The following is a 27,382-nucleotide window of genomic DNA, read 5'->3' on the forward strand; positions in this document are numbered from 1 at the left end:
ACTTATGTTGAAGAGCGTGACTAGGAGGCACAGAAGGTCCGTATTCAAAAAGGCAAAAGGCAGACCAACGAGATACACTGTGAAGTTATTCATCAGGATGGACCCCCCAGAAGTGCTGCAGGAGTGGAAGGGGCTTGCAAGCTATGCTGGCGGGAGGGGGCTGGTCATGTGACTATTTTGTATAACATGCTCAACAAAATTCAGCAATTTCTCAGTCTTATATTCTGCTATACCTCCCCTGCAGACATGGAGACAGCGCAGACAAAACCAGAAAGGCCCTGCTATGGTTGTTCACTAAGCTGCTTGTTACAGGATATTTGTACCTCAGCCTGGTCCACTCGTGCAATTTGCACTCCTACCTAATATGAACCAGGAAAACTAATTCCAGTTATTTTCCTGTAACCATTGTCTCAACAAATGGTGGTATTTTGCACAAATGAATGCTTTTGGTATTCAACTCTGCCATGGGAAGGGGCACAGGGGGTTGGAATATGCGCCATTTTGAAACAGCAAAAGGAGGTTGAGGGGAGGGTCCATCTGGGTTCAAGGGATCCATCTGATTCTTCGGTCCCAGCCTGGGTTTCTGGCCGGGACTCTGGTTCCGGCAATACAAGGCAGGAGTCAGGGTCCATTGTAGCACGTCAGGATTGGGGCTGGCTTTCCAGCTGGCCATCGTCAGCATCCTGAGTCCCCAAAAGATCCTGGCTTTCCAGGGCAGCTCCTCTCCGGCATCCTCCTGCTCATTCTCCAACTGATTGAGCCGGTCATCCTCGGTGGAATGCAGCGCACAGGCAGCAGGCTCCAAATAGTGCCTGGGAAAGGTCATGTTATAATTGTGTAGAATTTGCCCAGCTGATTAAAAAAAATGGACAGGTCACGTGTCCACTGCCAGATTATCTCTTTTTATCCCTTATTTCAATGTATTTTCTCCTGAGCTGCTTGCTCTATCCAGCACTGGTTGGCAACCCACTCACGCCGCCTCACAGACATCTGCTTTGCAGTGTCCACAAAAAACTCCTTATTCCTCTAGCTGGCCACAAAGAGCTTCCTGAACCAACACTTCTCCCCCAGATGGTGATGAAATCTAGGGTCTCAGCTGAGATCCAAGGGACTGCATGAGGCATGGTGTGGGTTTCTGGAGCACTATTGCAGTGGTATCACCAGAATGGTACACTGGGATCCAGGAGCAAACAGTAAAATCTGGCTCTGTACCAGCTTTTCAAAGGAGGAAGGAACATCTTGTAAACTTGCAGGGAGTGCACACAAGTAAACAGACAGGTCAGTAATGGTCAACCTGCAAAGCACTATGGGATTGCCAATGGAAGCATGCAAAAAGTGGTGTGCAGCAATTGCATGCACACAAACAAAAGACCAAACTAATACAATTTGAAGTGAACCTAGTCCACTGGGCAGGATAACTCCAGAACTCCTGATAGATGAGGAATTAATACACAGTGAATGGTTGCACCATGTGTACACAAGTGTTTTCAAACCAGATTAACTTGATTTGATCTGGATTAAAATCCCCATGTAGACAAGCCCTTAGTGTTTTACTGCAATGACTGGGCACCCCCATCTATAGATTTTCTTGGTTATGTCCCTTGTGGTCCACAAAGGGAGGAAGTGTGAGTGTGGTCGCAGCGCCAGCGCTAGGAGAGAGCTCTCCCAGCACTGCACGTAAACCACATCCTCTACAAGTGTACCTTGCAGCGCTGGGAACCGCGCTCCCAGCGCTGCGGCACTGATTACACTGAGGCTTTACAGCGCTGTATCTTGCAGCGCTCAGGGCAGGGCCGGCGCTACCATTTAGGCAGCCTAGGCAATCGCCTAGGGCGCCAGAATAATTGGTGGGTGTTGTTTTGCCGGAGGGGGCGGCAGGCGGCTCCGGTGGAGCTGCCGCAGTCGTGCCTGCGGACGGTCAGCTGCTCGCGTGGCTTCGGTGGACCACCCGCAGGCATGACTGCGGCAGCTCCACCGGAGCCGCGGGACCAGCGCTCGGGGCGGAGAAATTGCCGTGCGCCTAGGGCGCTCAAACCCCTAGTGCCGGTCCTAGCTCAGAGGGGTATTTTGTCACACCCCTGAGAGCGAAAGTTGCAGCGCTGTAAAGTGCCAGTGTAGCCAAGCCCTAAGTGGTGTATGTATACATCTGATGCAATCAGCTCCGGGCTCTCACAGCTCAGACACAGCATCCTGAGCTGAAGGGAAGAAGCAGAGAGCGAGAAAGAGAATTATTTATAGTGTTTCCCTTTGACCTTTGTGGCTAATCGGAGTCAGGGCGTTGGAGGGCCATTGCTATTAGGATGAGAAATTGAAAGTATGAATCAGGTATATTTTTGGTGTAACCTTCTATTTGCAGAAACAAACAAAAAAGGACCCACATTGTCCTCTTTCTGTTAACACAGCAGAAACAGAAAGCAGGCAGTTCCCTTACTCAGCAATCTTCCACTCCATTGAGTTCTCTGCTCAAGAAGCCCAGTCTCTCTGCTTTAGTTAAGGTCACATTCACTGCTACTGTCCTGTCTTTCTGTCCCTCCAACAGTCACAGCTTGCAACTGATACGGTTGCCCTGTGTTTCCAATCAGAAAAGCCCCTCAGTCAGTTTAGCTCTGCCCTGCCATGCTGTCTAGTGCCTCAGGTGGCCTCCTCACAGCCCTAGCTGCTTTACTCCATAAAGGTGCTTGACTGAGTTGACCCTGAAAGAGAGTGCTTGGTACAGCCATTGACTTTTTGAAGTCTGGAATTGGTTTTGGATCAGAGAACCCTCTGCTAGCAGCCATTAGTACATCAAGATGTTACTGAGCAGCCCTACCTATAAACTGCCTGCTCCACTCCTCCTACTGAGAAAGCCGATCTCTACATTGGAAATTATTTCAATGGCTATGACAGGTTTTAATGTATTAAAAAGTAATTTCCTACAACAACAAAATTCCCCATCCATTCCTCTATGTGGCATATAAACACTAGGACTATTTTAAAATATTTTAAACATGAAAATCTCTCTGTCACTATAAAAAGTTAGTGAGTGAGTTTGTTTAATCCCATTTTCTATTTGAAAAGATCAAATTTAAGATAGACTTATACAAGATAACTGAATTGTGAAATGTTTAATTTGCAGGAATGAAGGCTTCGCACCAAGTCCCTATCTGAAAGAGATCTCCCCAGATGATGATGAACCTGGGTAAATCAACATCCGGCCACTCAGTGCTTAAATTTTCAGCCCACCATTTTAGAAAAGACCAGGCCACATTTCCAGAATGTTTCACTGGTTTATGATCTATTCTATGGCTTTCTGAGTACCTGGCATAAAATGTCATGAAAGATATCGGAATGACTAGATCTTCATCTCCTTGTTGTACATGTATTTAATGCAAAAAAATTATGGGTGAAATACCAGCCCCACTGACATCAATGGAAGTTTTGCCATTGACTTCAACAGGGCCAGGATTTCACCCTAAGTATCCTTACTTCACTATTAAGGCCCCAACCTTGCAAACATTTACTTATGTGAGTAACATTGTGCCTGTGAGTAGTCCCATAGAAAGTAACATGATTTTAAGTGAAGCCTGCCAGATCAGACCCCCTTTTTTTTAAGTATCTTTGGCCTTGATCTTGCAAACACTTATGTTGTGCATAAAATTAAGCACTTGCCTGAGTATTTGCAGAAAGCATTTAACTAATCTCATAGACTGTAAAGAGATTTGTCTTGAGTAAGCAGTGCTGGATCAGGCCTACAACTTTTTTTTTTAAATGTAATCGTATAATTTCCTATAATTTCCTGAATGCTGTAGAATGCAGTAAAAATCAGAATCCTAAATTGTTGGTTTGTTGTTGAGGTTAGGAAGTGGAGGGGGTTAGGTATTTGTTTTGTTGTAACTTGTTTTGGCATGTGCTGTTTTAATTCTGTCCTGATGTTAAGAACATTTATTGGAGGATTTTGAGCTTTTGTGGTTTTGGAGGATTTCTGTGTAAGCTTTAATGAGGCAATTACAATCTCCTCATAATAACTGCAGCAGAAAGGTTCAGCCCCTCTGCTTAGCTGAACAGGCAGAGAGAGTGTTTAACTCTCCAAGCTCGCTAGATATTATCACAAAGGGAGAGGAGCCGCGTTAGGCTCTCCTCAGAAGTCCTAGTGAATGCCCTCTGAGCAGGCTTCTGATTTTTCAATTGATAATTTTTAAAACTCAAGTTAAAATTTCCTTGCACAGCTAGCCAAAGCATCACTACTTATAAAGGACTTTCTACCCGCAACATGTTCATTTGCAACATTCAGGTGCAGCTCTAAAACTGAGGTTGGACTATTGTACCATGGGAAAGTGTGTATTTTTTTTCACCCTCACCAAACCAAAAAAGAAATGGAAAGAAAATGAAATATATCCTCAGATTTGTCTAAAGGGGGGAAAAATCCACTTTCGGCCAAGCCTAGCATTAGTTCAGTGTGACTATATTTAATATGGCTTTTTACTTGAGGAAGCTCTGCATATTCACATGATTTCAATGGGGTGTTTCGTCTTTGTAGGGGAAACTCCAGTGGAAGTGACCATTCATCAGAAGATGAGGAGAGCATCACTAAGCATGAGTGAGTATGTGGAGTGGTTTCATCTGTAAATCTTAAGTTCTTTGGGACAAGAACTGTCTTTCCATTAGCTGTCTGCACAGTGCCTAGCACGGTAGAGCCCTTATCCTCCTCTCAACCTTTCTGTGATACAAATCATCCTTATTATTAATACTCTTCCATAGGCTTCCAATGGAATGAGTCTGGTTTCACCCAACAAAGCCACAGATGGGGACGCTTGTAGAAAAGCCTGTCTGATACTCCGATAAAAGGGTGTGCTCACAAAAGACTGACACCTGTGATAAGACTGGGGGAAGTCTCTCTTGAAAACATGTATGAAGTAGCTGTCTCCTTCTTTTGGGAGCATGCAGCTCATTAGCATATTATGTGAGGTAAAGCCTGACTAGCACAAAGAGGTTTGAATGTTGAAGGAGTTACACACAGTTGATGCTTTTCAACTGAAAATCCCCCCAGGGTGGGGGTGCATGCAGGGCTCTCCATGGCAGAGTTGTCAAAAAAGAAAGTATCCTCACTCTCTGAAGGCTGCATGGCAGGGTGCCCCGCTGGTCCCAAATAGGCCAAGGTGAAGAGGGCCAGAGGAGTAGGGTATTTACATGGATTCAGTGACCTGAAGCCCCTGCACAGGGAACGTAGAGAGGCAGCGGCCACCCCAGATGCTTAATTTTAATGATCCAAGATTTTATTAAAAACAGTGGTCAGGAACTTTGTGTTTGAAAATGGACAATTCTTAACCTGCTAGTGGCGTCTCAAGAGACAAATCTTCATGGATAGAGGGAGGCCCCCTGGCAGGCACAGTTTGCTCACACTTTACCCACAATAATGCATCTAAATGGGTATTTAGACATCTAAACACTTAGGGGTGGGCAGTTACTTCATTCTCTTGAAATGTGGCCCTCAGAGTCCTGTGATCTGTTGTTAATAATGTAATTTTATAGGCATTGTCTATGGGGAATAAACATCTGGGAATCTCAGTGTCTAGGAGGCTAATTCAGAAGATATTTATTTATTTTTAGGTTATCTTTGTCTACTTCCAGCTATCTCAAGATCACACTTATTACCTTAGATATCACATATAACTCACAAATGTATATTAGGGAGGAAGGATGGTCCAGTGGTTAGGGAACTAGCCTAGGACACTCATGTGTGACTTTGGGCAAGTCATTTAGTCTCTCTGTGCCTCAGTTTCCCATCTGAAGAATGGGGATAATAGCACTGCTCTGCCTCACAGGGGTGTTGCGAGGATAAACGCATTAAAGACTGCAAGGTGCTCAGGTACTACTACTACTAGCAGGGGCTATGTAAGATAGATACTTTTCCTTTTTAAAAGCAAATTTGAAAATGAGGCATCTTGTAAGGGTTTTTCATTGGTCTACTTTGCCAAACCGTTATTCAGAAATCATGCTGTAAACAATATTTCTTGCTGCAGTTGGTATGCTGGTGATATCTCCAGGGCCCAGGCAGAGCAACTGCTACGACAGAAGGTACTGGGAATATCTTTATTAAGTACGTTTAAACCTCTCTCTTAAATCTATTGTTATTGTTGCTGCTCCTCACCTGTAGAGGGTGCTGATGCCTTTCAAATAACTTTAGTATTACGGTGAGAGTGGTAGAAACTGAAATACCAATAGGTATTAATTTAGTATGAAGATATAAGAGTAATTAGGTTGTGGGTGAATGTGAGGGCCCTAGAGGTGACTAAGTAATGGCACTAATCTAAACTAGGCAAAGGGCAGGCAGAGCCCTCCCCCCAAAGCTTTGCCAATGGATTTCACTCCTGACATACAATACTCTAAATTGCTATTTCAAATGTTGGTCTTTTTGGAGCACAGACTGCCAGTCAGAGAATACTGTGGGGGGATTCTATGACATGCACAAATGGAGACGACTGGACAATGGCATTGTCATATTCCTTTCCATCGGAGACATGACATGTCAGCAGCTAGTACACTTACCTATTACACCTCCTAGCGCCTGTGACACTCACTCCTTGAGTACTGCCTGTCCCATTGGTGCTCAGCCACTTGCAGTTCATACCATGCTCCACGGATCCATGGCCCAATTTTCCTTCCCAGATGCCTGCACCCGAGGTTCAGAAAGGAAATATAATCCTGGCAAATCACTGTGTATTTCTAGGAAGACCGGGGGGTGGTGGGGCAGTAGAAGGATTAGTCACCTATGGCTCTATCAGGGGCTGAACAGTCCGAAATCCTATTGATCTGAATGGGACATGAGGTTGCGCAGCATCTTGCAACATTGAATCTTAGACCACAGCTGGACTTGTAAGTGTCTTGTTCCAGCCACACAGCAACCAAATTCGAGCACAAGACTAATGTCGCTCCTACATGTACTGCTAGGAAAGTCCTAATGGAAACCAGAATCTCAGCACCTACCTGGGAAACCATCCTCAAAAGCAGAAACCTATAGTGCAAAGTTGGGGGATGGGGAAGAGGGGAAAAGTAGGATTTAGCTGCCTCTCTCACTCAGAAATAGCCTGAAAATGAATATGTACTGAAAATCTCTCTAGCTGTTTAGTCACCCAGATATACTGAGGCAGTGGACGACTGCTGTGAGTTTAAGGCATTCTGGAAATGCATCGAGGCAAAGTTACAAAATATTTCTCAAATAGTGGGAGTTTCTTGTGATGTTTTCCTTCCTTTTTTGTTTATTATTATTAGGAGAAAGAAGGTGCTTTTATGGTTCGAAATTCAAGCCGAATGGGCAAGTACACCGTGTCGCTATTCAGCAAGGCTCTTGAGTGAGTATTCAAAGGATTGCCTGTGTTTCCATTGTCCACTCCATGGGTTTGTTCCTGGGGGAATCATTCAATACCAAGGTTACCTCACCAGATCTGGACTGAACTTTGGGCAAGTTTGAAAACAGGCTTCTAAACAGTATTATCCCTCTAAATCCATCCGTGCCTTAACCTTCTCTTTGGTCCCTTTTTCTGGTCCCTTTTGCTGAGTCCAGTGCTATCGTGACAGAAGGCACCACAAAGAGATGTGCTCATTGCAGGGAAGAGAGAGAGTAGGGGAGAGCTGATAGAAATATTGTTTCATTGCCAGCTGAACAGGGAGCATTTCCAAGTACAGGCTGTATGGGAGATTAATGTAATGTCTGGAAGGAGAGGGAAACTGAAGAGAGAGAGAAATGGGGTGGGGAGAAGAAACCAAGCTTGGGAGAGGCAGGAAAAAGCAAGGAGTGGTTAGAAATGGAACTGCAAACATTCAGAAAAATTGCCTTAGTGGATCAAACCACTGGTCCTTCTAGTCAAATGTCCTTTAATCAGAGGTGTCCAATAGCAGATGCATCAGAGGAAGATATAATACCCTGATTCCCCACCACCATTGTTTGCATTAAATAACATTTAGACACAATAAATCCTGCATCTTGGCGGGGGCTGGGGGGTGGCTAGAGGTTTGTTTCAGGAGTGGGTGGGTGAGATTCTGTGGCCTGCATTGTGCAGGAGGTCAGACTAGATGATCATAATGGTCCCTTTTGACCTTAAAGTCTATGAGTCTATGAGATGACCCTAAGCCTATAGTTCTATGATTTTCATGGGGGAAGTTTTTTCATATCCCCAGGCAGTTAAGTGTCCTGCAGTGGGACAGCCGATATCCCTTATAAATATGACCAGCATTTTGAATGCTACATATTGGAAACTACGGAAATATGGAAAATTTGTAACAAGTAATTTTGTAAAGGGACTGCTCCGTGCAACAGACGTAACACTTCACTCACAGGACTGCAAGCTGGGGAACTTGCTGCTTTATTCATCTGCACCACAGTAGAGTGGGAACACACAGAACAGAAAGTAAAGGAGGGCTGGAGCATCACTCAAGCCCATAATATTCTGGGTGGCCCAATTAACTTTATCATGACCACTTTACTACAGTAAGTATTTAGATACCACTTATTAAGCAAAGAGTCCCCTTAACTAAATGACAGCTGATAGCAGCAAAGAAAAAATATAATTAAAGTTGTAAATGGTGCATTATGAGTTTGGTGACTACCTGTTTAATTAACTAAATAAGGCTTGGACTTTATTGAGTCCATTTGCCAAGGCTCTTACATAAAAAATACTTTGTGCTATTTTTCAGAGATAAAAAAGGAACTGTCAAACATTACCACGTGCACACAAACTACGAAAACAAATATTATCTGGCTGAAAATTACTGTTTTGATTCAGTTCCCCAGCTTATTCACTATCATCAGCATAACTCAGCAGGTAAACCACTTCTGTCTCTTCTTCCCCTTCTGCTGACCCTGAATGTGCTTTTCTCCTATCATAGATAGATTTAGAGAGACTCAGGTTGTTGGGTTTCTAGTATTTATGATGAATCTCTTGCCATACTGAATAGTCTAAATACTAAGAATAGATTTATCCCTCTTTTAGGTGTCGATCTTGAGAATTTGTTCATGGTGGTGGGGTTAGTTGCCTAGGATTTTTATTATTATTTAAGAGAGCTGCATGTACTGTGATCATTAACTGGCTTTCTTTGTAGGTATGATTACAAGGCTTCGGCATGCTGTGACTACGAAAGCAAATAAGGTCCCATCGACAGCATCCTTAGGAAATGGTATGGAGATGATTTTCCCTTTTAAAACTATTGTCACTGTTTGCCACCTGTCACAGCTCTGGTTGAGCTCCCCGTGCTGGACACTCACCAGACAGCTTTGAGGGGATCCCAATGCTGAATCCTCAAATCCTCTAAGCCTCTACAGCAATGGTCTCCAAAATTTTTTGATCACTCACTTCTCTCAGTAAAAACATTTGAGAATGCACCCCCTGCCATGCCAGGTCTACCATTTTTGCCAAAGTGGAAAAAAAAGCACCCCCAAGGATCCTCTTGTGCACCCCCTGGGGTGTGTGCAGCCCACTTGGAGACCACTTCTGTAGAGTGGTCGTACTAAACTCGCAGGCCGCTTGCAGCCCAAACAGCATACAGCTGTGGCCCATGTGACAATATATATATATATATATATATATATATATATATATATATATATATATATATATATATATATATATATATATATATATATATATATATATATATATGGCTTGGGGGCTCTAGGAACATTCTTGAGATGAAGATCCTCTGTTTAGCACTCGCTTCTGAGAGCTGAGACCTTGTGGTCCAACTGCCTAGCCTCTGCAACCAGGAGTGACTCTAACAATTCCCCACCAAAGCCTATGTACTGCGCTTCTCAGAATTCCAGCCTTGTGAGCACCCTAGGTAAACAGGTTAACCCCTCAGGGACACGTGGTAGGTGTTACGCATAACTCACACAGCCAGATTTTACACAAGATTCTAAACCATTACTTCTCTTTACTTCTGAGAGAAAGGACAAGAGGGTATAGATCATTTAGAAAACACTGAACATTCTGAATGCAATGCCCCACTAACTCACTTCTCCTTTGGGGTCCATCAGAATTCAGATGGCCAGGGGTCCCCAATTCCCCATCAGGCTCCTGCAGCAGCATCCCTCTGTGTGAGCTGGTGAAAATGGCGGAAGGCTCCCAGGAGAACTGCTCCTGCCCTTTTATAACCTTCCATTCCTGCTGTCCTGTGACTCCTGGATCAGGCTCCACAGATGATCCCAAACCCGTACCAGATGACTTTGTGGCCAGGTTATTTCTCCCCTGACAGACTAGATTTTCTGGGTGGGAACCTGCCTATTTCCTAAGGCACTTGTATTTGAGTAGAGGACCACCTAGATTTCACAACCCTCTATTGCCAGTCCTGTGTCACCCCCCAAGGAACTTCTGTCCAAGATGAGGTAAAAGGACAACAGAGAAGACAAAAGGCTGCACATTCCAAATAGAGTTTGATAAAGACGCATGGAGAGAGTTCATAATCTCACTCAGAATTCCTTAGGTTGTACAGATGGATCCCACACATCGTCACACCGACAAGGTATAATTTGTCTGTAAAAATAAACCATTAGGATTTTCCTTACTTCCAATCTTGACCTTATAGAAGGCTGCAGAAGCTTTACACTCTCTGGTTGGCAGCCACCTACATTTATCTCTGTGTCAGAGGTAATGCAGAACCACCCTGCCACACATAGAGTGTAGAGAGGGATTGTTCTTTGGTGATCATTCCCTCCCCTAGCTCCCTTATATGGGGAGTGCACAGAAGCATTATTCTTAAAGCTAGTTTAGTCACCACCCACCAGTGCACACAGCCTATTCCCAAGGCTGCTGTGTGTGTGGATGTTGGAAGGCCATGGGAACCACATTCCCCAACTCCCTCTGGGGTCAAGTGATTGGCTCCTTGTGCACTCCCTCCATCTGCACACCCATGCCACAGCCATCTCAGTCTGGCCCTTTCTTATTCTGTTCTGGCACATTATGTGGTGGGATTGCATTTGTTTGCAAAGCCAACTGAAAAACAGCCTGGTGATATTTCGATTGTTTGACCCAAAAGTCCTTCATAAGTCACACAAACTTTATCTGGTTTTGCGAACTAACATACCTCAGCTGTAGTATCAAATGGCACTCTGGGGTTGTGCTACATTTCTGATGTCACTCGCATACAAAACCTATAGACTTCATGTGGCACACTTTCATGCACTGCAAAAGAAAATGGATGGACACCTTTAGGACCCTGGGACTGAATATGTCAGGCTGGTAGCTAAAAGGGATTGCTTCTGTCTGTCTAGGGATCTGGGAGCTGAAACGAGAGGAAATCATCCTGCAAAAGGAATTAGGAAGTGGCCAATTTGGAGTGGTACAGCTGGGAAAATGGAAGGGAAAGTACGATGTTGCCATTAAGATGATTAAAGAAAGATCAATGTCAGAAGATGAATTCATAGAGGAAGCTCACACCATGATGTAAGCTGCACTTTGCTTAATGAAGTAACATTGTAAATAAGGCTCTTCCACAAGTCATCTCACTAACATAGAATAGTCACTGAAAAAAGAAGTTCCTCTTCAAAATGAATACCACAGGCAGCTTTAGGCATGGGCTGAGTATGTGGCCACCTACGGCATCACATTTAAAGAGGCATCAACAGAATAGTAGAGAGATTGCTGGGGTTACCAGTAACCAGTATTATACTGCTCTTCAGCTTCACTGACTGCTGAGCTTCTGCATGTGTGATTTAAACATGTACTTTATTATTGAAAGGCCTCCTTCAACAGGCATGGATGGAATTATCTATTTCTGTCATCAGAAGCAGGTAGGAGTGACATACTCATGAGTAGATGGGACGTATTAGACCAATGAATGCATCTGCAGTATATTTCACCTTGGCAATGGGGAGGTAACCACCCACAGTGAGATACCAGTTTGCAAGTAGTTTTATTCAGGGCCATTTTAGGTATGTCACGACATAAGGAAATGAGCTGTGTTCCTGTCAGTGGACTAGCTGAAATGGTTATAATAGCTGATTCTACTTTGCTACATTCTCTTAGTAGGAATGTAGCCACCTCTTATCTTGAATGCTTTCTGATAGCCTAGGGTGGCTCTGTCGTGCCCTACCTCCGTTTCTCCTCTTGGACTCCTCAAGAATTCAAAAAAGGCTTCTCTTTGTTCAATGTTACCCCTCCTTAAAGTCTAGTTTTAATAGCAAAAAGTTCAAAATGAGGCTTCCCCAGACTTAAGCTAGGGACAACCCATCCTCCCTGAGGTACTGTCTCAAAACTCCCCTAGTGTCTCAGGATCTTCCCTGCTTCAGCAGGCCGCTCCCAGCCCTTCCAAGCTGGATCAACTCCCCTGATTGCATGATCTTCCCTGCAGGAACCTTTCTCACTCTCTGCCACAGCTTTCCCTTCTTGTTTCCTGCCTTCCTCCAGCTCTTTACAGAGATCAGCTGCCCTTTATCTGGCCCATTTTGAGAGGCTATTAAGGCACAGGTGGGTTGGGCCCAGTCCATTCTGTGACCTAAAACCCTTAAATCTCAGGTGCCAATACACTAACGCAGCTTTCTTCATGTGTGCTGGTGGGTCTCAGAAGTCTGCACTACTGGAACCTAAAATAGTCAGTTTCACCATTAGTGATTATTTGTGCAATTGTTTCATGCTAGCATGGAGAAAGAAATTAACCTTTGCTTGAAAGGGAGATTTTTAAGTCTGAGATTTCATTGACCAAACCCAAACTTGTGTTAGGATTTACAAACTAGGCTAGAACTCTTATTATTATTTGTTTGCATGGTTCCAAAAGTTCCTTTACAAATGTCAAGGTGATGATAAGGAATAAAAGCTCACAAAATAGAGCAACATATTTATGTCTTAATATTTTGTTTCAGGAAACTTAATCATCCCAAACTTGTTAAGCTCTATGGAGTTTGCACAGAGAGATATCCCATCTATATAGTGGCAGAATATATGGCTAATGGCTGTTTGCTTAACTACTTGAGGAGTCACGGAAAGGAGCTGCAACCCTCTCAGCTGCTGGAAATATGTTATGACATTTGTGAAGCTATGACTTTCTTAGAGAGTCAGCAGTTCATTCATCGAGACTTGGTAAGCTCTAGCCACATAGGATAGGTAGGAAGAGGCGAGTTAGGACTGATTCTATGTTCTGTTACTCCTATTTTATACCAGTGTAACTCACACTGGCATAAAACAAGGGTAACGATGTGGACATTTAGGCCACTGGAATAGAACATTTTGTTTAGTGGTGTTTTGTTACCATTATAAGAAGAGCTGCTGTGTCAAGAACTTGAACCTTTCAGGTTTTGTTATAATCAGCCAGTATTTTACCTAGTTGGGTCTTGTTCCTTCTATTACGCACCCCGGTTTTATAGTGATCTAGCTCTACTTTACACCAGTATAACTGAGAGCAGAATCAGGACCTTGGTATCCAGGCAGGAACATGTGTTCAAGAACACTGGCAGACAGGTTTGGGTTGGAGCAGATTTGTTATTGTGTGAGATCACTGAAAGAGAACTATCCCTAGCTCCTGGAGACTCATGTTCCAGGCTCAGTCTTGACACTCTGTGTTCTAACTATAGCCATTGGAAAATGCAGGAGACTCTACACTATGGAGAGCTACATTTTCAAAGGAGCTTCAGCCCAACATCTGCAGCTTCAACCATCATTTTAAATATTCATTGTAGTGTTTGCAGTTATTTATTTGTGTATACTAATTGAGTAACTGGACATGTAACTAACCAGTCTGCACATTCAAATCAGAAATCCAGGATGCCGAGCAGTTTATCTGTACAAAATTCAAGTTATAAATATAAAGGCAATGTCTGAAAATTTGCTACTGACTGTTACAAACCATACAGAGCCAAGAATAAAAACTGAACTTGGCTTTAGGAGGTGAACCATGTCCCTGGGATTGACAGCCAGGGTCAACTCCAGGGGGTTTGCTGCCCCAAGCAGCCCAAAAAAACACAGCCACGATCTGCAGCAGCAATTCAGTGAGAGGTCCTTTGCTCAGAGTGGGAGTGAGGGACCCTCTGCCAAATTGCTGCCGAATAGCTGGATGAGCCACCCCTCTCCGGAGTGGCCGCCCCAAGCACCTGCTTGCTAAGCTGGTGCCTGGAGATGGCCCTGTTAACAGCCCTCAGGGCAGAGATGATAGCCTTAGGTAAATGCTCAAATAAATAAGTCTGTGCAGATCGGGGCTCTCACTGGCCTATTCATTGACCATACTGCTTAAATTATCTCTCAATAATCCATTCTCCTTATAATGCATAGTAAATAACCAAGTCAGCATTCTCCTATCATACATATGTTGTTCTTGTTTTTAATGTACTAGCAACTTTTGATGTGGTGTTACCTAGTGGCTAGAACACTGGTCTGGGACCCAGAAGACTTGCATTCAATTCTTGGCTCTGCCATTGGTTTGCTGGGTGACTGTGCTGCCCTGTGCCTCAGTTTCCCCATCAGTAGAATGGGGATAATGATACTGATTTCCTTTGTAAAGCACTTTGATATCTATGGATGGCAAGTGCTATTGAAGAGCTTGGTATTATTATTGTTACAAATTAAAAATATATTGCATCATTTTTTAATCAAAGAACTTCATGAATATAAGTGATCAGGGCATAGGCAGTGTGACCTAGTAGTCACATTTAGGCCATGGTCTGCATGTGAGGAACAGTGGTCGCTGAGCCGGAGTTGCATAAATCACAAGAGCCAGGTTCAGGAAGCAAGCATTGGGATCAGAGTCAGACCAGGGTCAGAGAGCGGAAGTCAGAGATAGCACCAGGCTGGAATCAGGAGGCAGGAATCAGGGTCAGAGTCAGGCTGGGATAAGAGATCAGGAGACAAGGCAAAGTCCATGTGGTTGTCCAGACAACTTCCTGGGGCAACCCCTGAGGCTAAGTAGGGGCACTTGGCAAATCAGAGGGCAGCAAGTACTTCGGTAGTACTTCCTGCAGTGCTTACTCTCCACAGTCCCCCCGACTGTAGCTGTCCCAGGCTCTACAGACCCAGGTTCTAGCCCAAGGACCCTTGCGAAGGAATTCTGAAGGATAGAAATACTACTTAAAAATAACCAAACTCTTATTTCACTTGGATTTTGGTAACTCACTCTGTTTTCTTGTTTTCCCACTAAAGGCTGCTAGAAACTGCTTGGTTGATAGTGATCTTACTGTGAAGGTGTCTGACTTTGGGATGGCTAGGTAAGCTACAGACTGACTCTTCAACCACTGTAGTGCAATAATATCAATCCTGAATGCTTTATTGGTGTTAGCCAGCCAGCGCTGCCATGAAACCAACAGTGAATGAACTGGTTATTAGTAAAGTTAAACCACAGGGACTATCTAGTTCTCTTTAGTCCAACTGAGTTAATGATTGTAACCCATTCTGGGGCTTTCAATGAAATAAAAAATAGAAGGTGCAGACTCCTGTCATCGCGAAAGGTTAGAGGGCAAATGTATGCACATCACCGTTTCCTGCTTGTGAAAGAAATCTCAACAATATTCTCTGTGTGCAATATTCCCTTTGTGAGAGATTCACATGATTTTGGGTTTCTGATCCCTCTAGCAATGACATGATAAAGAGTCCCTTGATAACTTGATTGCAGCAACATACCTCGTAGCTTGAGGTTAGAGTTTCTATCAGGTCACCTCTGGAGACCTGGGTTTCTGGCCAGGCTTTGCTCACAGGCTTGTTGGAGAGTTCTTGCGGGGCATTCCAGGCAGAAGCAGTAAACAATGTTTCACTAGCTATTTGTCATAGCCTGAAGACTGGCTCTTCCCTTGCAGGTATGTTTTGGATGACCTGTATATAAGTTCATTAGGAACTAAGTTTCCAGTGAAGTGGTCGGCACCAGAAGTTTTTCATTATACCAAGTTTAGCAGCAAGTCGGATGTATGGGCCTTTGGTACGTATGGGATTTGACCTTTCATATTGGAGATGCTTAATAAGCTCAAAAAAATGCAAACTTGACTGCATATTTGAAAAGCCAAAAAAATGACTGACAGACTTTAACTACTGTGCAAAAGTCGAAGAGAGGTATTTACTACTTATAGCAGGTATATTCTGCTTAATATTGCCATGCAATAACAATAGACCAAGCTGCTGTAATCTTAATGGCATCTTTGTGGGTGCACAGACTAGAATTTGGCCCACTACCCATATGTTGTGCAATATGTGTGTAGTGCAATGCCCAGGGTGGGTCGCTGGAGCAGAGACCGAACCGGAGCCCTCTAGCTCTAAAAGCACCAACCTCTAGTGCCTGAGCTAAAAGACCTGTTCAGTTAGTTCAAAGGTTGTAGCAGATTCATAAATCTCAAGCCTAACCTCTAGCATGGGTGAGCACGCGATACTGTGTAATCATGGGATGCATGTGCCACGCTAGCTTCTTGCCAGAACTTAGAACATGATGCAAACCTGTTTCCAGCCAGGAGAGCTCAAACAGCTGATCTTCTCATGGCAGCCTGGCACTGAGCTGTGGGGAACAAGGCAGAAGAAAGGTTTTCCAAATTCTTCTTCCTCTCAGCTTTGTCTCCAGCTAGTCACCCTATCCCATTAAAAGAAAGACTGCAATGCTGAAAATGTTTTGCTTGTGCCCTATACTACTATGATATACAGTATACAGAGGGCATCATAATTTCTTTTTATAAATGATAGCTTTTCCTGTTTGCTTTTACATTGTGGGCAAAATCCTGGCTCCACTGAAGCCTTGTGACAATTTTGACTTCAGGGGGGACAGTATTTCACCCTAGAAATACAGGGCCTGATTGTCTTCTCTTTCATAGCAGTTTTACAGTGATCCATTGCCCAAGTGTAAGCAAGAGAAGAATCAGGCCCATCATTTCTTGATTGCCCTGTATTTGCCTGATGACTCTTTGGAGGGCTAAAGAACAGGAGCAATAGTCATATTCCAATAGCTGAATCCTGAACAGAAGTTATGTTGATTTTTAGGTATTCTAGGAGAACTCCAGGGAAAGCTGGAATACAGATTTCATTCTGTTATGCCCTTTCTGTCCCACTGCAATTCGCCAGTCTTCAGAAGAGTCCTCAAGCAGCTACAAAGTAGTCAAGGCCTGCTAATTCTGATGTAAAAACTAATCAGAAAAAAATACTTTTGAAAAAACTCTTTGTGTACAGTTCTATACGTAATTAAGAAACAATGAAATACTTTTTTTTCAATTTGGAATTGACATGAGTTTCATGTAGGTTTAATTAGCCTGAAAGAGTGTTTACTGCAAAATTGTCACAAAACATCAGGTACTAATGACAATTACATTAACTGATGTCTAGAGCTTGCAGTTTTTATCGACAGGTATGAAAGGTATATAATTAAGGCTAAGATTTAGTACAGATATTTTTAGTAAAAGTCATGGACAGGTCACGGGCAATAAACAAAAAATCACTGCCTGTGACCTGTCCATGACTTTTTTACTATAAATACTCCTGAGTGACTAAAACTTAACAGCTCCTGGGGACCAGGGTGCCACTGCTCTGGGGGCCCCCGGGACACTGATGCTCTGGGAGGGTGTGTGGGGGTCAATGGCTGGCCCCTGCTCTGGTGGCACTGACTGCCCCGCACTGCTCCAAGGCCACTGGGGACTGCTGCTCTGACAGTCCCTGGGGCAGCCTCTGGGACTGCTGCTCCTCCGTGACCACTGCTGCTCCAAGGCCCTGGGGCTCCTCCAGCAGTAGCCAGTGCGGCTGGCCCCAGGGCTGCCCCAGCAGCTGGCTCCGGGGTCAGCTACTCGGGCAGCCCAGGGGTCTGCCAGCCCAGCAGCTGTAGAAGTCACAGAAAGTCACGGAATCCATGACTTCTGTGATCTCTGTGACAGACTCGCAACCTTATGTATAAGCACTGTAAGTCCTTTGGGAATCTTATTTAAGTCTCCTAACACTAAAGGACTAAATGTCCCAGTCCCTTAAAAACATCTGTAAAATCACATGAGAAAATCATCTACAAAATGCCCTTAGTACTTATTCTATATTTTGTAAAGTTGACATAGGACAAATCTTAAATTGCCATGTCTTGGGCATTATCACTGAATAACACCATCAAACATTTGTCTCATTCAACATCACCTTCCACTGCAACAGTATGTTGTTTTCAACTGAGTACAGCATCACTAACACTAATACCGTTCATCATACCCTGGTCACAAATCAGCCCCACACATTTGCTAGAAAAACATTTTGTGCTAGAAGTCTCATCTGTTATTACCATTCTGTTAGATGAGTATTGCTTAAGTGTCTTGATCTGGAATGGTTTTTTCATTAAATTTCTTGTCTTTCAACCCTGGAAATTTCTGCAGGGATCTTAATGTGGGAGGTGTTCACTTTGGGAAAGCAACCCTATGAACTGTATGATAACATACAAGTGATTGAGAAGGTTTCTGAGGGATATCGGCTTTACCGACCACAACTGGCCTCAGAGACCGTCTATCAGTTAATGTACAGCTGCTGGCATGAGGTATGTACCTTGGTCCATATGCGCTGGAGATGTTATCTTAAACAATTGATGAGCTTCATGATGGGCAGTTGAAAAAAAAGCAATACAGGAAACTATTTCTGTTAAATAACGTCAATTGTAGAGAAAAACTAGCTTCCATAAAGCCCTCTACAACAGTAATCCAGAGAAAGGGCCCATAATTAACAAGAGGACAAGTGTGGAAAATTAAGCAAAATTTTTCCTTTTGAGGAAGGTGTACCATTCATTTATGAAGATAGCTTTAAAATAAACCGCAAAGTAGATGACAGATTTAGAGTTTGTGATTCATCATAATGTCTCTGTGCCTGAATTTCTAAACATAAGAGCACTGTCAAGGTTTGTAGGTCAAACACTGATCATTCTGTATCCATATTTAAGTTTCTCTTAAAGATCAATGCTGCCATGCTGCCTACAGTGACTCTCCAGTATAAAAAAATTCCCAATTTATTGTTCTTCTTCCCACCTCTGTTTACCGGTCTTTAAACTATGATATGTCCCTTCTTGAGTGTCTAGAAACTGTCTGGCACATTATTGGTGCTACTATAAAATGGTGATTGTTAGTTTTTATATGACTCACAACAAACATGACAAAAATAAGTTCTACTAGAACAAAAATTTTAAAGAGAAAGAAAAAAGAAAGCAATAGCAATAGAAGAAAGATTTAAAGCTTACAGTGCTTGGAATCATAAATAGCTTTGCCACATAAATGCAGTTACCTCTACATAATTCTGAATGTTTGAGCTAAGAAAAATGAGTGTTACAGTAACTATGTTGTATTTTCACTGTTAAGTAACCACATAAGTTGTTCTTTGTTTTCATATAGCTGCCAGAAAAGCGCCCCACATTTCAGCAACTCCTATCAATTATTGAGCCACTCAGAGAAGATGACAAGTCTTGAAGACAAGTCCTTATCATGTGGCTTTGAATATTGGTTGATATATCACCAGTCTGTTTTGTGGGAGCTAATACTCTTGTGTGAATTCTGAAATCTGGCTGACTCCGGATTTGGCTGACTCCAGCAGTATTACACTGGTTTTTCATTGTCTTTTAATTCGCAGTGCTTTAACAACACAGAGTAAAGAAGAAAAGTCTTGTGAAGTTGTGGTGACTTGGTATTGTCTGAAAGAAGAGTGTAGAAGTATATTACTGATGCTGTTAGTATGATCCCCACCCTCAGTACTTCACAAGCAGAGAAATATGCAGTAATAATGTAAACTCTTTCAAGGTTTGTTATGGTGGGTTTATTTCAGATCACAACAGGATTTTATTATCTTTATTTGGAAAATGTAAACGTGGGTAATATAAGCTTAATAGGTTTTCTCATTATCATATCAGATCCCAGGGTATTTTCTGGTATATAAACCTGAGGTTGGTATTATGGGTCAAATTCATACCTGGTGCAAGTGGCTGCAATTTCAATGGCATTAGTATTAACTTCAATGACGTGGATGCTATTGCCAGTAAACAGCATATCAGTTTGGTCACTAGGGCCTGATCCAGTTTCCCTGAGGTCAAGGGGAGTCTTTCCATTGACTAGTGCATATTGGATTGAGCCCTAATGACATAGATTTAATTCATTGTTCATTCTAAACTAGATCTGTGTGGCATTTGAAATACAATTTTGGGGCTACTGGTGGCAGTGATACCTTCTTATTCCCTATTTAATCCCTGATAATGCACAACTATCCTTGTCTAGAATTCCATGAGCCTTAAACAGACTGGTCTATTGAAACATCAGTATGGGAGCAGCAAGACCAGATACCTGAAGAAGACATCACCATTTGAAATGTTATTAATATAATGGCATGACCAAAAATTTCACACTTGAGTGCTTGAAATTTGACTCCTAAATTCATATTTGGACACTGTAGCTCCCTCTGACTGCAATGACAGCTGGCACTGCTTAGCACCTCTGAACTTACTTCTATGTAAGTGCTTAAATATAGATTTAGGAACCTAACCTTAGGCACCCAGGTTTGCAAATTTTGGCTTATTTTCCTCTAAGTACATGTTGAAAAATTTTGAATAGTGTTTGATTCATAGTAATGGTAACAGTAATTGTTTTGGCTCTACAGGGGGGAAGAGTACATTGAACTTTATGTATTCGACTGCTCCAGTGTTTGTCTTGCCATGTTTCTGGTATTTTTAAAGGAGTAGAAAGAACATGTATAGCAGAACTGTTTATTTTTAAAAGTCAGGCTGAAATATTAATGCAGAGGATGCTTTGGCACCTGGAGTACAGTGGTAAACAGGCACATTAGAGGGAATTATGCTCATTTACAAAAATTCCTGTCTGACTATTAGGAACTGGCTCCCTCTGACTGCAATGACAGCTGGCACTGCTTAGCACCTCTGAACTTACTTCTATGTAAGTGCTTAAATATAGATTTAGGAACCTAACCTTAGGCACCCAGGTTTGCAAATTTTGGCTTATTTTCCTCTAAGTACATGTTGAAAAATTTTGAATAGTGTTTGATTCATAGTAATGGTAACAGTAATTGTTTTGGCTCTACAGGGGGGAAGAGTACATTGAACTTTATGTATTCGACTGCTCCAGTGTTTGTCTTGCCATGTTTCTGGTATTTTTAAAGGAGTAGAAAGAACATGTATAGCAGAACTGTTTATTTTTAAAAGTCAGGCTGAAATATTAATGCAGAGGATGCTTTGGCACCTGGAGTACAGTGGTAAACAGGCACATTAGAGGGAATTATGCTCATTTACAAAAATTCCTGTCTGACTATTAGGAACTGGCCAGTAATGTCTGCATAGCATTTTTAACAGGTTTTTCCCCCTTTTCTCCATAATGCCCAATACAGAATGGGAAGTGTAAGGAAAATGTTGCTTAAGACGGATGAAAATAGTTGCTTTTAACTGATCCTTCGTTATAGGCCTTTCCCTTGTTTTCAGTTACATTTAGATTGAATTATAAAATTGCTTGATTAGTTTTGAAGCTTAGTACATGTAAGAGCCAGTTATGAACTGTTTTCCATATGTCCTTGGCCTATGTTTGATGTTGGTCTTTCTCTCGTTAGCATCAAGTTTTATGGATATAAACAGGGTAGCCGCTTCTCTCTGAACTAGATCATGTTCAGAAGAGGCTTTAATTAGTGCTTTGGCTGAAGCTCCAAACCTGTGTGAGGCAGCATTGTTTGTTTGAGTCTGACAAACCAAAGTGGAGTGCTGCAAAGTTGATTTGGCTCACGTCTGTATCAGAATCCTGCGACTTTCTATCACTGTGTTGTAAATTCACAGCTAAATGCAAACATCACATATCTCAATGCACAAGGTTACCAGAATTTATGAGACTTCTTCCTGCATCTAGATGAGACATTTGGAACTTTAACTCTAAAGTGAATACATTTGTCTTAGCTGCAAGTTATGAACGGATGCTGAGACTGTGTTATTTTTAGCCCACATCTCTTATTTAGCATTGTCGATTGGATTATTACATGGCATTTTGTGACATTACAGCATGAAGGGAACATGGCAAGCTTAGTTGTTTTCCTGTTTGCATATAAGTTGTTTGTTGGTCCAAGTGAAAAATAAAACAAGTTACACAGGACACACAGTTGTCAAAAGAATTCAGATCCTAACAAAAGTAGATGACGGAGTCTACTATTAAATATTGTGAAAGATGCACAAGTTATATGAAATTAATTACTAGTGGGTATATGTGAGCATATGCGTGCACAGTTTTGTTCTAGTAGCAAGATACTGTCAGCTGCATTAATGACATCTAACTTGAGGCAACATTTTAACGGAGTTGTGTACGCTGTTGCACTGAAACATTCATAAAATAGAAAAAATACTTGGTGTTCTATGATTTCATTATTAGAACAAGTCAAAGTCTGCTAGAGCAGCAGTTGTCAACCAGGTGTCTGGGGAGCCCTCGGGGGCCACAAGCAGGTTTCAGGAGGGTCACCAAGCAGGACCGGCGTTAGACTCACTGGGGCCTAAGGCAGAAAGCCGAAGCCCTCACACACAGGGCTGAAGCCTGGGGACCAGTGTTCCCTCTAGTTTTTTACATCCATGTACAGAATGAATTTTCTTATATATACCAATATGAAAGTGATATGTGACACATTACCTTCATATTGGTGCACATAACAAAATTCATGTGGTGGAGGTGGGGCCAAGGGGTTTGAAGTGGGGAGGGGCTCAGGGCTGGGGAAGAGGATCAGTGGTGAGGGGGGATGAGATTCTGGGGGCGGGCTCTGGGGTGGGTCTGGGGATGAGTTCAGGGTGCAGGAGGGGGCTCAAGGCTGGGCAGGCAGTTGGGTGTGGGGGGAGGGCTCTGGCTAGAGGTGAAGGCTCTGGGGTGGGGATGAGGAGTTTGGGGTCCAGGGGGGTTCAGGGCTGGGGCAAACTGTTGGGGGTGCAGGTTCTGGGGTTGGGCCAGGGATGAGGGGTCTGGGGTGCGGGCTGCCCAGGGGCTACAGTGGGGAGAGAGGACTCCCCTCAGCCCAGGCTCCGTCACCTTAGCAGCTCAGGGCTGGAGGAGAGACGCATCTCCCTGGCTACAGCAGCTCCAGTGGGGCTGGGCCAAGGGAGGGGTTCTTCTTCCCCGGCTGCGGCAAGTCAGGGGCAAGCACCTCCGCACTGGGGCCAGTATGAGGAGTGGGGCGCCTCTCTCCCAGCCATGGCAGCTCCACACTGGGGCGGGCGCCAGGGGAGGGTCATCTCTCCCCATGGCGGCAGGTCCACGCTGAGGTAGGTGGGGAGAGGTGTCTCCCCCGCCACAGCCCTAAGCCCCAAGCCCCTAGATGGGGCTTAATAAGCAGCTATGCGGCCTCGCAACTTAGAGGGAACTTAGCCAGGGACCTGCACCCCGCAACCCTGGAGTGAAGCTGAAGACTGAGCAACTTAGCTTTGCGGTGCCTCATGTGGTGTGGGGCCCCAGGAAATTACCCAACGTGCTACCTCCTAATGCCAGCCCTGGCTTTCATATGCAGACAAACAGTTTTGTGGCACAGGTGAGCCATGACGTTTTTAATAGCATGTTGGGAGGGCGGGGGGATGTGCTCAGAAAGAAAAAGGTTACGAACCCCTGTACTAGATTACAGACCAAATCCTGGTCCCACATCAATGGAAAATTCCCATTAATTTATATGGAACTGAGGCAGGAAACAGCTACTTTAAGCACATCTCTGCACTCTCCTAAATTTGGCTTGATTTTCTCACGGAGCTGCAAAAAAATATCACACCATCAGCCATTTAATATCATTCTGGTAGGACATAGGGTTGCCAACTTTCTAATTGCACAAAACCGAACACTCTTGCCCTGCCCCTACCCTGCCCCTTCCCTGAGGCTCCACCTCCCCCACTCCAGTCCCCCTCCACCCTCACTCACTTTCTCTGGGCTCGGGGTTGGGGCACAGGCTTACCTCGGGTGGGTCCCACTCAGCATTGCAACAGGGGCGCTAAGGCAGGCTGGTTAAGAAGATATGGTTAAGCTGAAGTTTCTATCTAAACTGTAAGGTCTCAGTCCTGCTAATTTGAGCAAATCCTTAAATTTAAGGACATGAATCATCTCATTGATAAGCATAATAGAAACGGTGTCTCATGAAACATCTTTCCTCTCATTCATAGTCACATGGCCCAACGCCCCTCCTATTTATGGTCACATCATCACTATGGAAACTACACCCATGGCTTACATAGAAAAATAAGGGTACACCTCTACCCCGATATAAGGTGACCCGATATAAAGCGGACTCGCATACAATGCGGTAAAGCTCTGACAGGCTGCTCTGAGCAGCGTGTTAAGGGTGCTGGGCCAGGCTGGGGCCGAGAGGTTCGACAAGGGGCAGAGGGACTCGGGGGCAGTCAGGGGCTCCCCCCCAGGGTCTGGGGGACAGGAGCTCTGGGATGGCATTTTTGGGGGCCCTGCACTCCCAGAGTGCCCTGAGGGATTAGTGGGGGACTGGGAGCAGCCCGGTCTGATCCCCTTGCCCCAGCCCCAGCCATGTCACTCAGGGGAGGGGGGTTGGGAGAAGGGATCTCCCCAGCAGTGGCGGAAGCAGAGCAGCCCAGCCCCAGCCCACTCCACTCCGCCAGCTCCCAGCCTCAGGCTCCGCCTCCTGCCACAGGTGAGTGCAGAACCTTTCCACAGCAACACGGTTGGGGCTGGGGCAAGGAAAGCGGAGCGGGCTGGGGCTGTGTCGCTCAGCTTCCCACCACAGCTGAGTGTGGAGGGAGGGCATCCTTTCCCCAACCTCCTCCCATTCACTGACGGTGGGAAGCGGAGCGCCATGGCTGGGAGCTGGAGGACTGGGGCTGGGCTGCTCCGCTTCCTGCCACTGCCAGTGAGTGCCTGTCAGGGGGTGGGGGTGGGGTGGATGGGGTCTGTCAAAGTTCCTTCCCCACTCTGAACTTTAGGGTACAAATGTGGGGACCTGCATGGACACTTCTAAGCTTAATTATTAGCTTAGATCTGGTAACTCTGCCACCATCCAGAAATTTCAGTGTCTGGAGAACTTCTTGTCCCCCCCAAAACCTTCCCCTCCCTGGGTAGCCTTGAGACGCTTCACCAATTCCCTGATGAACACAGATCCAAACCCCTTGGATCTTAAAACAAGAAGAAATTAACCATCCCCCCTCTTTTCCCCTACCAATCCCTGGTGAGTCCAGATCCAATCCCCTTGGATCTTAAAACAAGGAAAAATCAATCAGGTTCTTAAAAAGAAAGCCTTTAATTAAAGAAGAAAGGTAAAAATCATCTCTGTAAATCAGGATGGAAAATACTTTACAGGGTAATCAAATTCGTATAGCCCAGAGGAACCCCCTCTAGCCTAAGGTTCAAAGTTACAGCAAACAAAGGTAAAATTCTCTCAGCAAAAAAGGGACATTTACAAGTTGAGAAAACAAAAATAAAACCACTCCACCTTGCCTGGCTGTTACTTACAATTTTTGAAACATGAGAGACTGATTCAGAAAGGTTTGGAGAGTCTGGATTGACATCTGGTCCCTCTTAGTCCCAAGAGTGAACAACACCCAAAACAAAGAGCACAAACAAAGACTTCCCTCCACCAAGATTTGAAAGTATTTTGTCCCCTTATTGGTCCTCTGGTCAGGTGTCAGCCAGGTTCACTGATCCTCTTAACCCTTTACAGCTAAAAGAGGCATTAACCCTTAACTATCTGTTTATGACAGGGTCGGAGTAGTCAGGGGACAGGGGGGTTGGGTAAGGGGTGGGGTCCTGGGGGTGATTAGGGACAGGGGTCTCTGGGGGGGGCGGTCAGGGAACAAGGAGGCACAAAGCAAGTTTGATATAATGCAGTCTCACCTGTAACACAGTGAGATTTTTTTGTCTCCCAAGGACTGAGTTATATCGGGGTAGAAGTGTATTAGGAAAAAAATTAATGTATTTGTATTAGGGCTGACAATTAATCGCCGTTAAACTCATGCAATTAACTCAAAAAAATTAATCGCGATTAATCACAGTTTTAATTGCACTATTAAAAAATAGAATAGCAATTGAAATTTATTAAATAGTTTTGGATGTTTTTCTACATTTTCAAATATATTGATTTCAGTTACACCACAGAATACTCACTTTATATTTACTTTTTATTACAAATATTTGCACTGTAAAAAATGATAAACAAAAGAAATAGTATTTTTCAATTCACGTCATACAAGCACTGAAGTGAAATCTCTTTATCGTGAAAGTTCAACTTACAAATGTAGATTTTTTTGTTACATAACTGCATTAAAAAACAAAACAATGTAAAAATGTAAAGCCTTTAAGTCCACTTAGTTCTACTTCTTGTTCAGCCAATTGCTAAGAGAAATAAGTTTTTTTACATTCATGGGAGATAATGTTGCTCGCTTCTTATTTACAATGTCACCAGAAAGTGAGAACAGGCATTTGCATGGCATTTTTGTAGCTGACATTGCAAGGTATTTACATGCCAGATATGCTAAACATTCGTATTCCTCCTCATGTTCCAGCCACCATTCCAGAGGATATGCTGATGATGCTCATTAAAAAAATATTGCATTAATTAAATTTATGACTGAATTCCTTGGGGGAGAATTGTATGTTTCCTGCTGTTTTACATGCATTCTGCCATATATTTCATGTTATAGCCGTCTCGGATGATGACCCAGCACGTTGTTTGTTTTAAGAACACTCTCATTGCATATTTGACAAAATGCAAAGAAGGTGCCAATGCGAGATTTGTAAAGATAGCTACAGCACTCGACCCAAGGTTTAAGAATCTGAAGTGCCTTCCAAAAATTGAGAGGGACAAAGTGTGGAGCATACTTTCAGGAGTCTTAAAAGCACAGCACTCTGATGCGGAAACTACAGAACCCGAACCACCAAAAAGGAAAATCAACCTTCTGCTGGTGGCATCTGACTTAGATAATGAAAATGAATATGCATTGGTCTGCACTGCTTTGGATCATTATCTAGCAGAACCCATCATCAGCATGAATGAACATCCTCTGGAATGATGATTGAAGTATGAAGGAACATATGAATTTTTAGCATATCTGGCACATAAATATCTTGTGACTCCGGCTATAATAGTACCATACAAAGGCCTATTCTCACTTTCAGATGACAAGAAGCAGGCAGCATTATCTCCTGCAGATATAAACAAATTTGTTTGTCTGAGTGATTGGCTGTACAAGAAGTAGGACTGAGTGGACTTTCTAGGCTCTAAAGTTTTACATTGTTTTATATTTGAAATCAGTTATTTTTTGTACCTAATTCTACATTTTAAAGTTCAACTTTCCTGGCAAAGAGATTGCACTACAGTACTTGTATTAGATTAATTGAAAAATACTATTTGTTTTGTTTTTTACAATGCAAATATTTATAATAAAAATAAATATAAAGTGAGCACTGTACACTTTCTATTCTGTGTTATAATTGAAATAAAAATATTGGAAAATGTAGAAAACATCCAAATATATTTAAATAAATGGTTTTCTA

At 43.4% G+C, this 27,382-nt stretch overlaps 1 protein-coding gene across 1 annotated transcript in view; it reads left to right on the forward strand.

Moving 5' to 3' along the window:
• BMX (BMX non-receptor tyrosine kinase) overlaps nt 1-19,336 on the forward strand; it is a 34,208-nt gene extending 14,872 nt beyond the window's left edge. Inside the window, exons 7-18 of the mRNA XM_030552008.1 lie at nt 3,116-3,178; nt 4,517-4,576; nt 6,000-6,054; nt 7,249-7,328; nt 8,671-8,798; nt 9,076-9,150; nt 11,240-11,411; nt 12,827-13,043; nt 15,093-15,157; nt 15,743-15,861; nt 18,263-18,420; nt 19,262-19,336. Coding sequence (XP_030407868.1) covers nt 3,116-3,178; nt 4,517-4,576; nt 6,000-6,054; nt 7,249-7,328; nt 8,671-8,798; nt 9,076-9,150; nt 11,240-11,411; nt 12,827-13,043; nt 15,093-15,157; nt 15,743-15,861; nt 18,263-18,420; nt 19,262-19,336 — 1,267 coding nt within the window. The remainder of the gene's footprint in view (nt 1-3,115; nt 3,179-4,516; nt 4,577-5,999; nt 6,055-7,248; nt 7,329-8,670; nt 8,799-9,075; nt 9,151-11,239; nt 11,412-12,826; nt 13,044-15,092; nt 15,158-15,742; nt 15,862-18,262; nt 18,421-19,261) is intronic.
• Nucleotides 19,337-27,382: the final 8,046 nt, after the last annotated feature.

Source organism: Gopherus evgoodei, chromosome 1, assembly GCF_007399415.2.
Source record: "Gopherus evgoodei ecotype Sinaloan lineage chromosome 1, rGopEvg1_v1.p, whole genome shotgun sequence".
NCBI lineage: Eukaryota > Metazoa > Chordata > Testudines > Testudinidae > Gopherus > Gopherus evgoodei.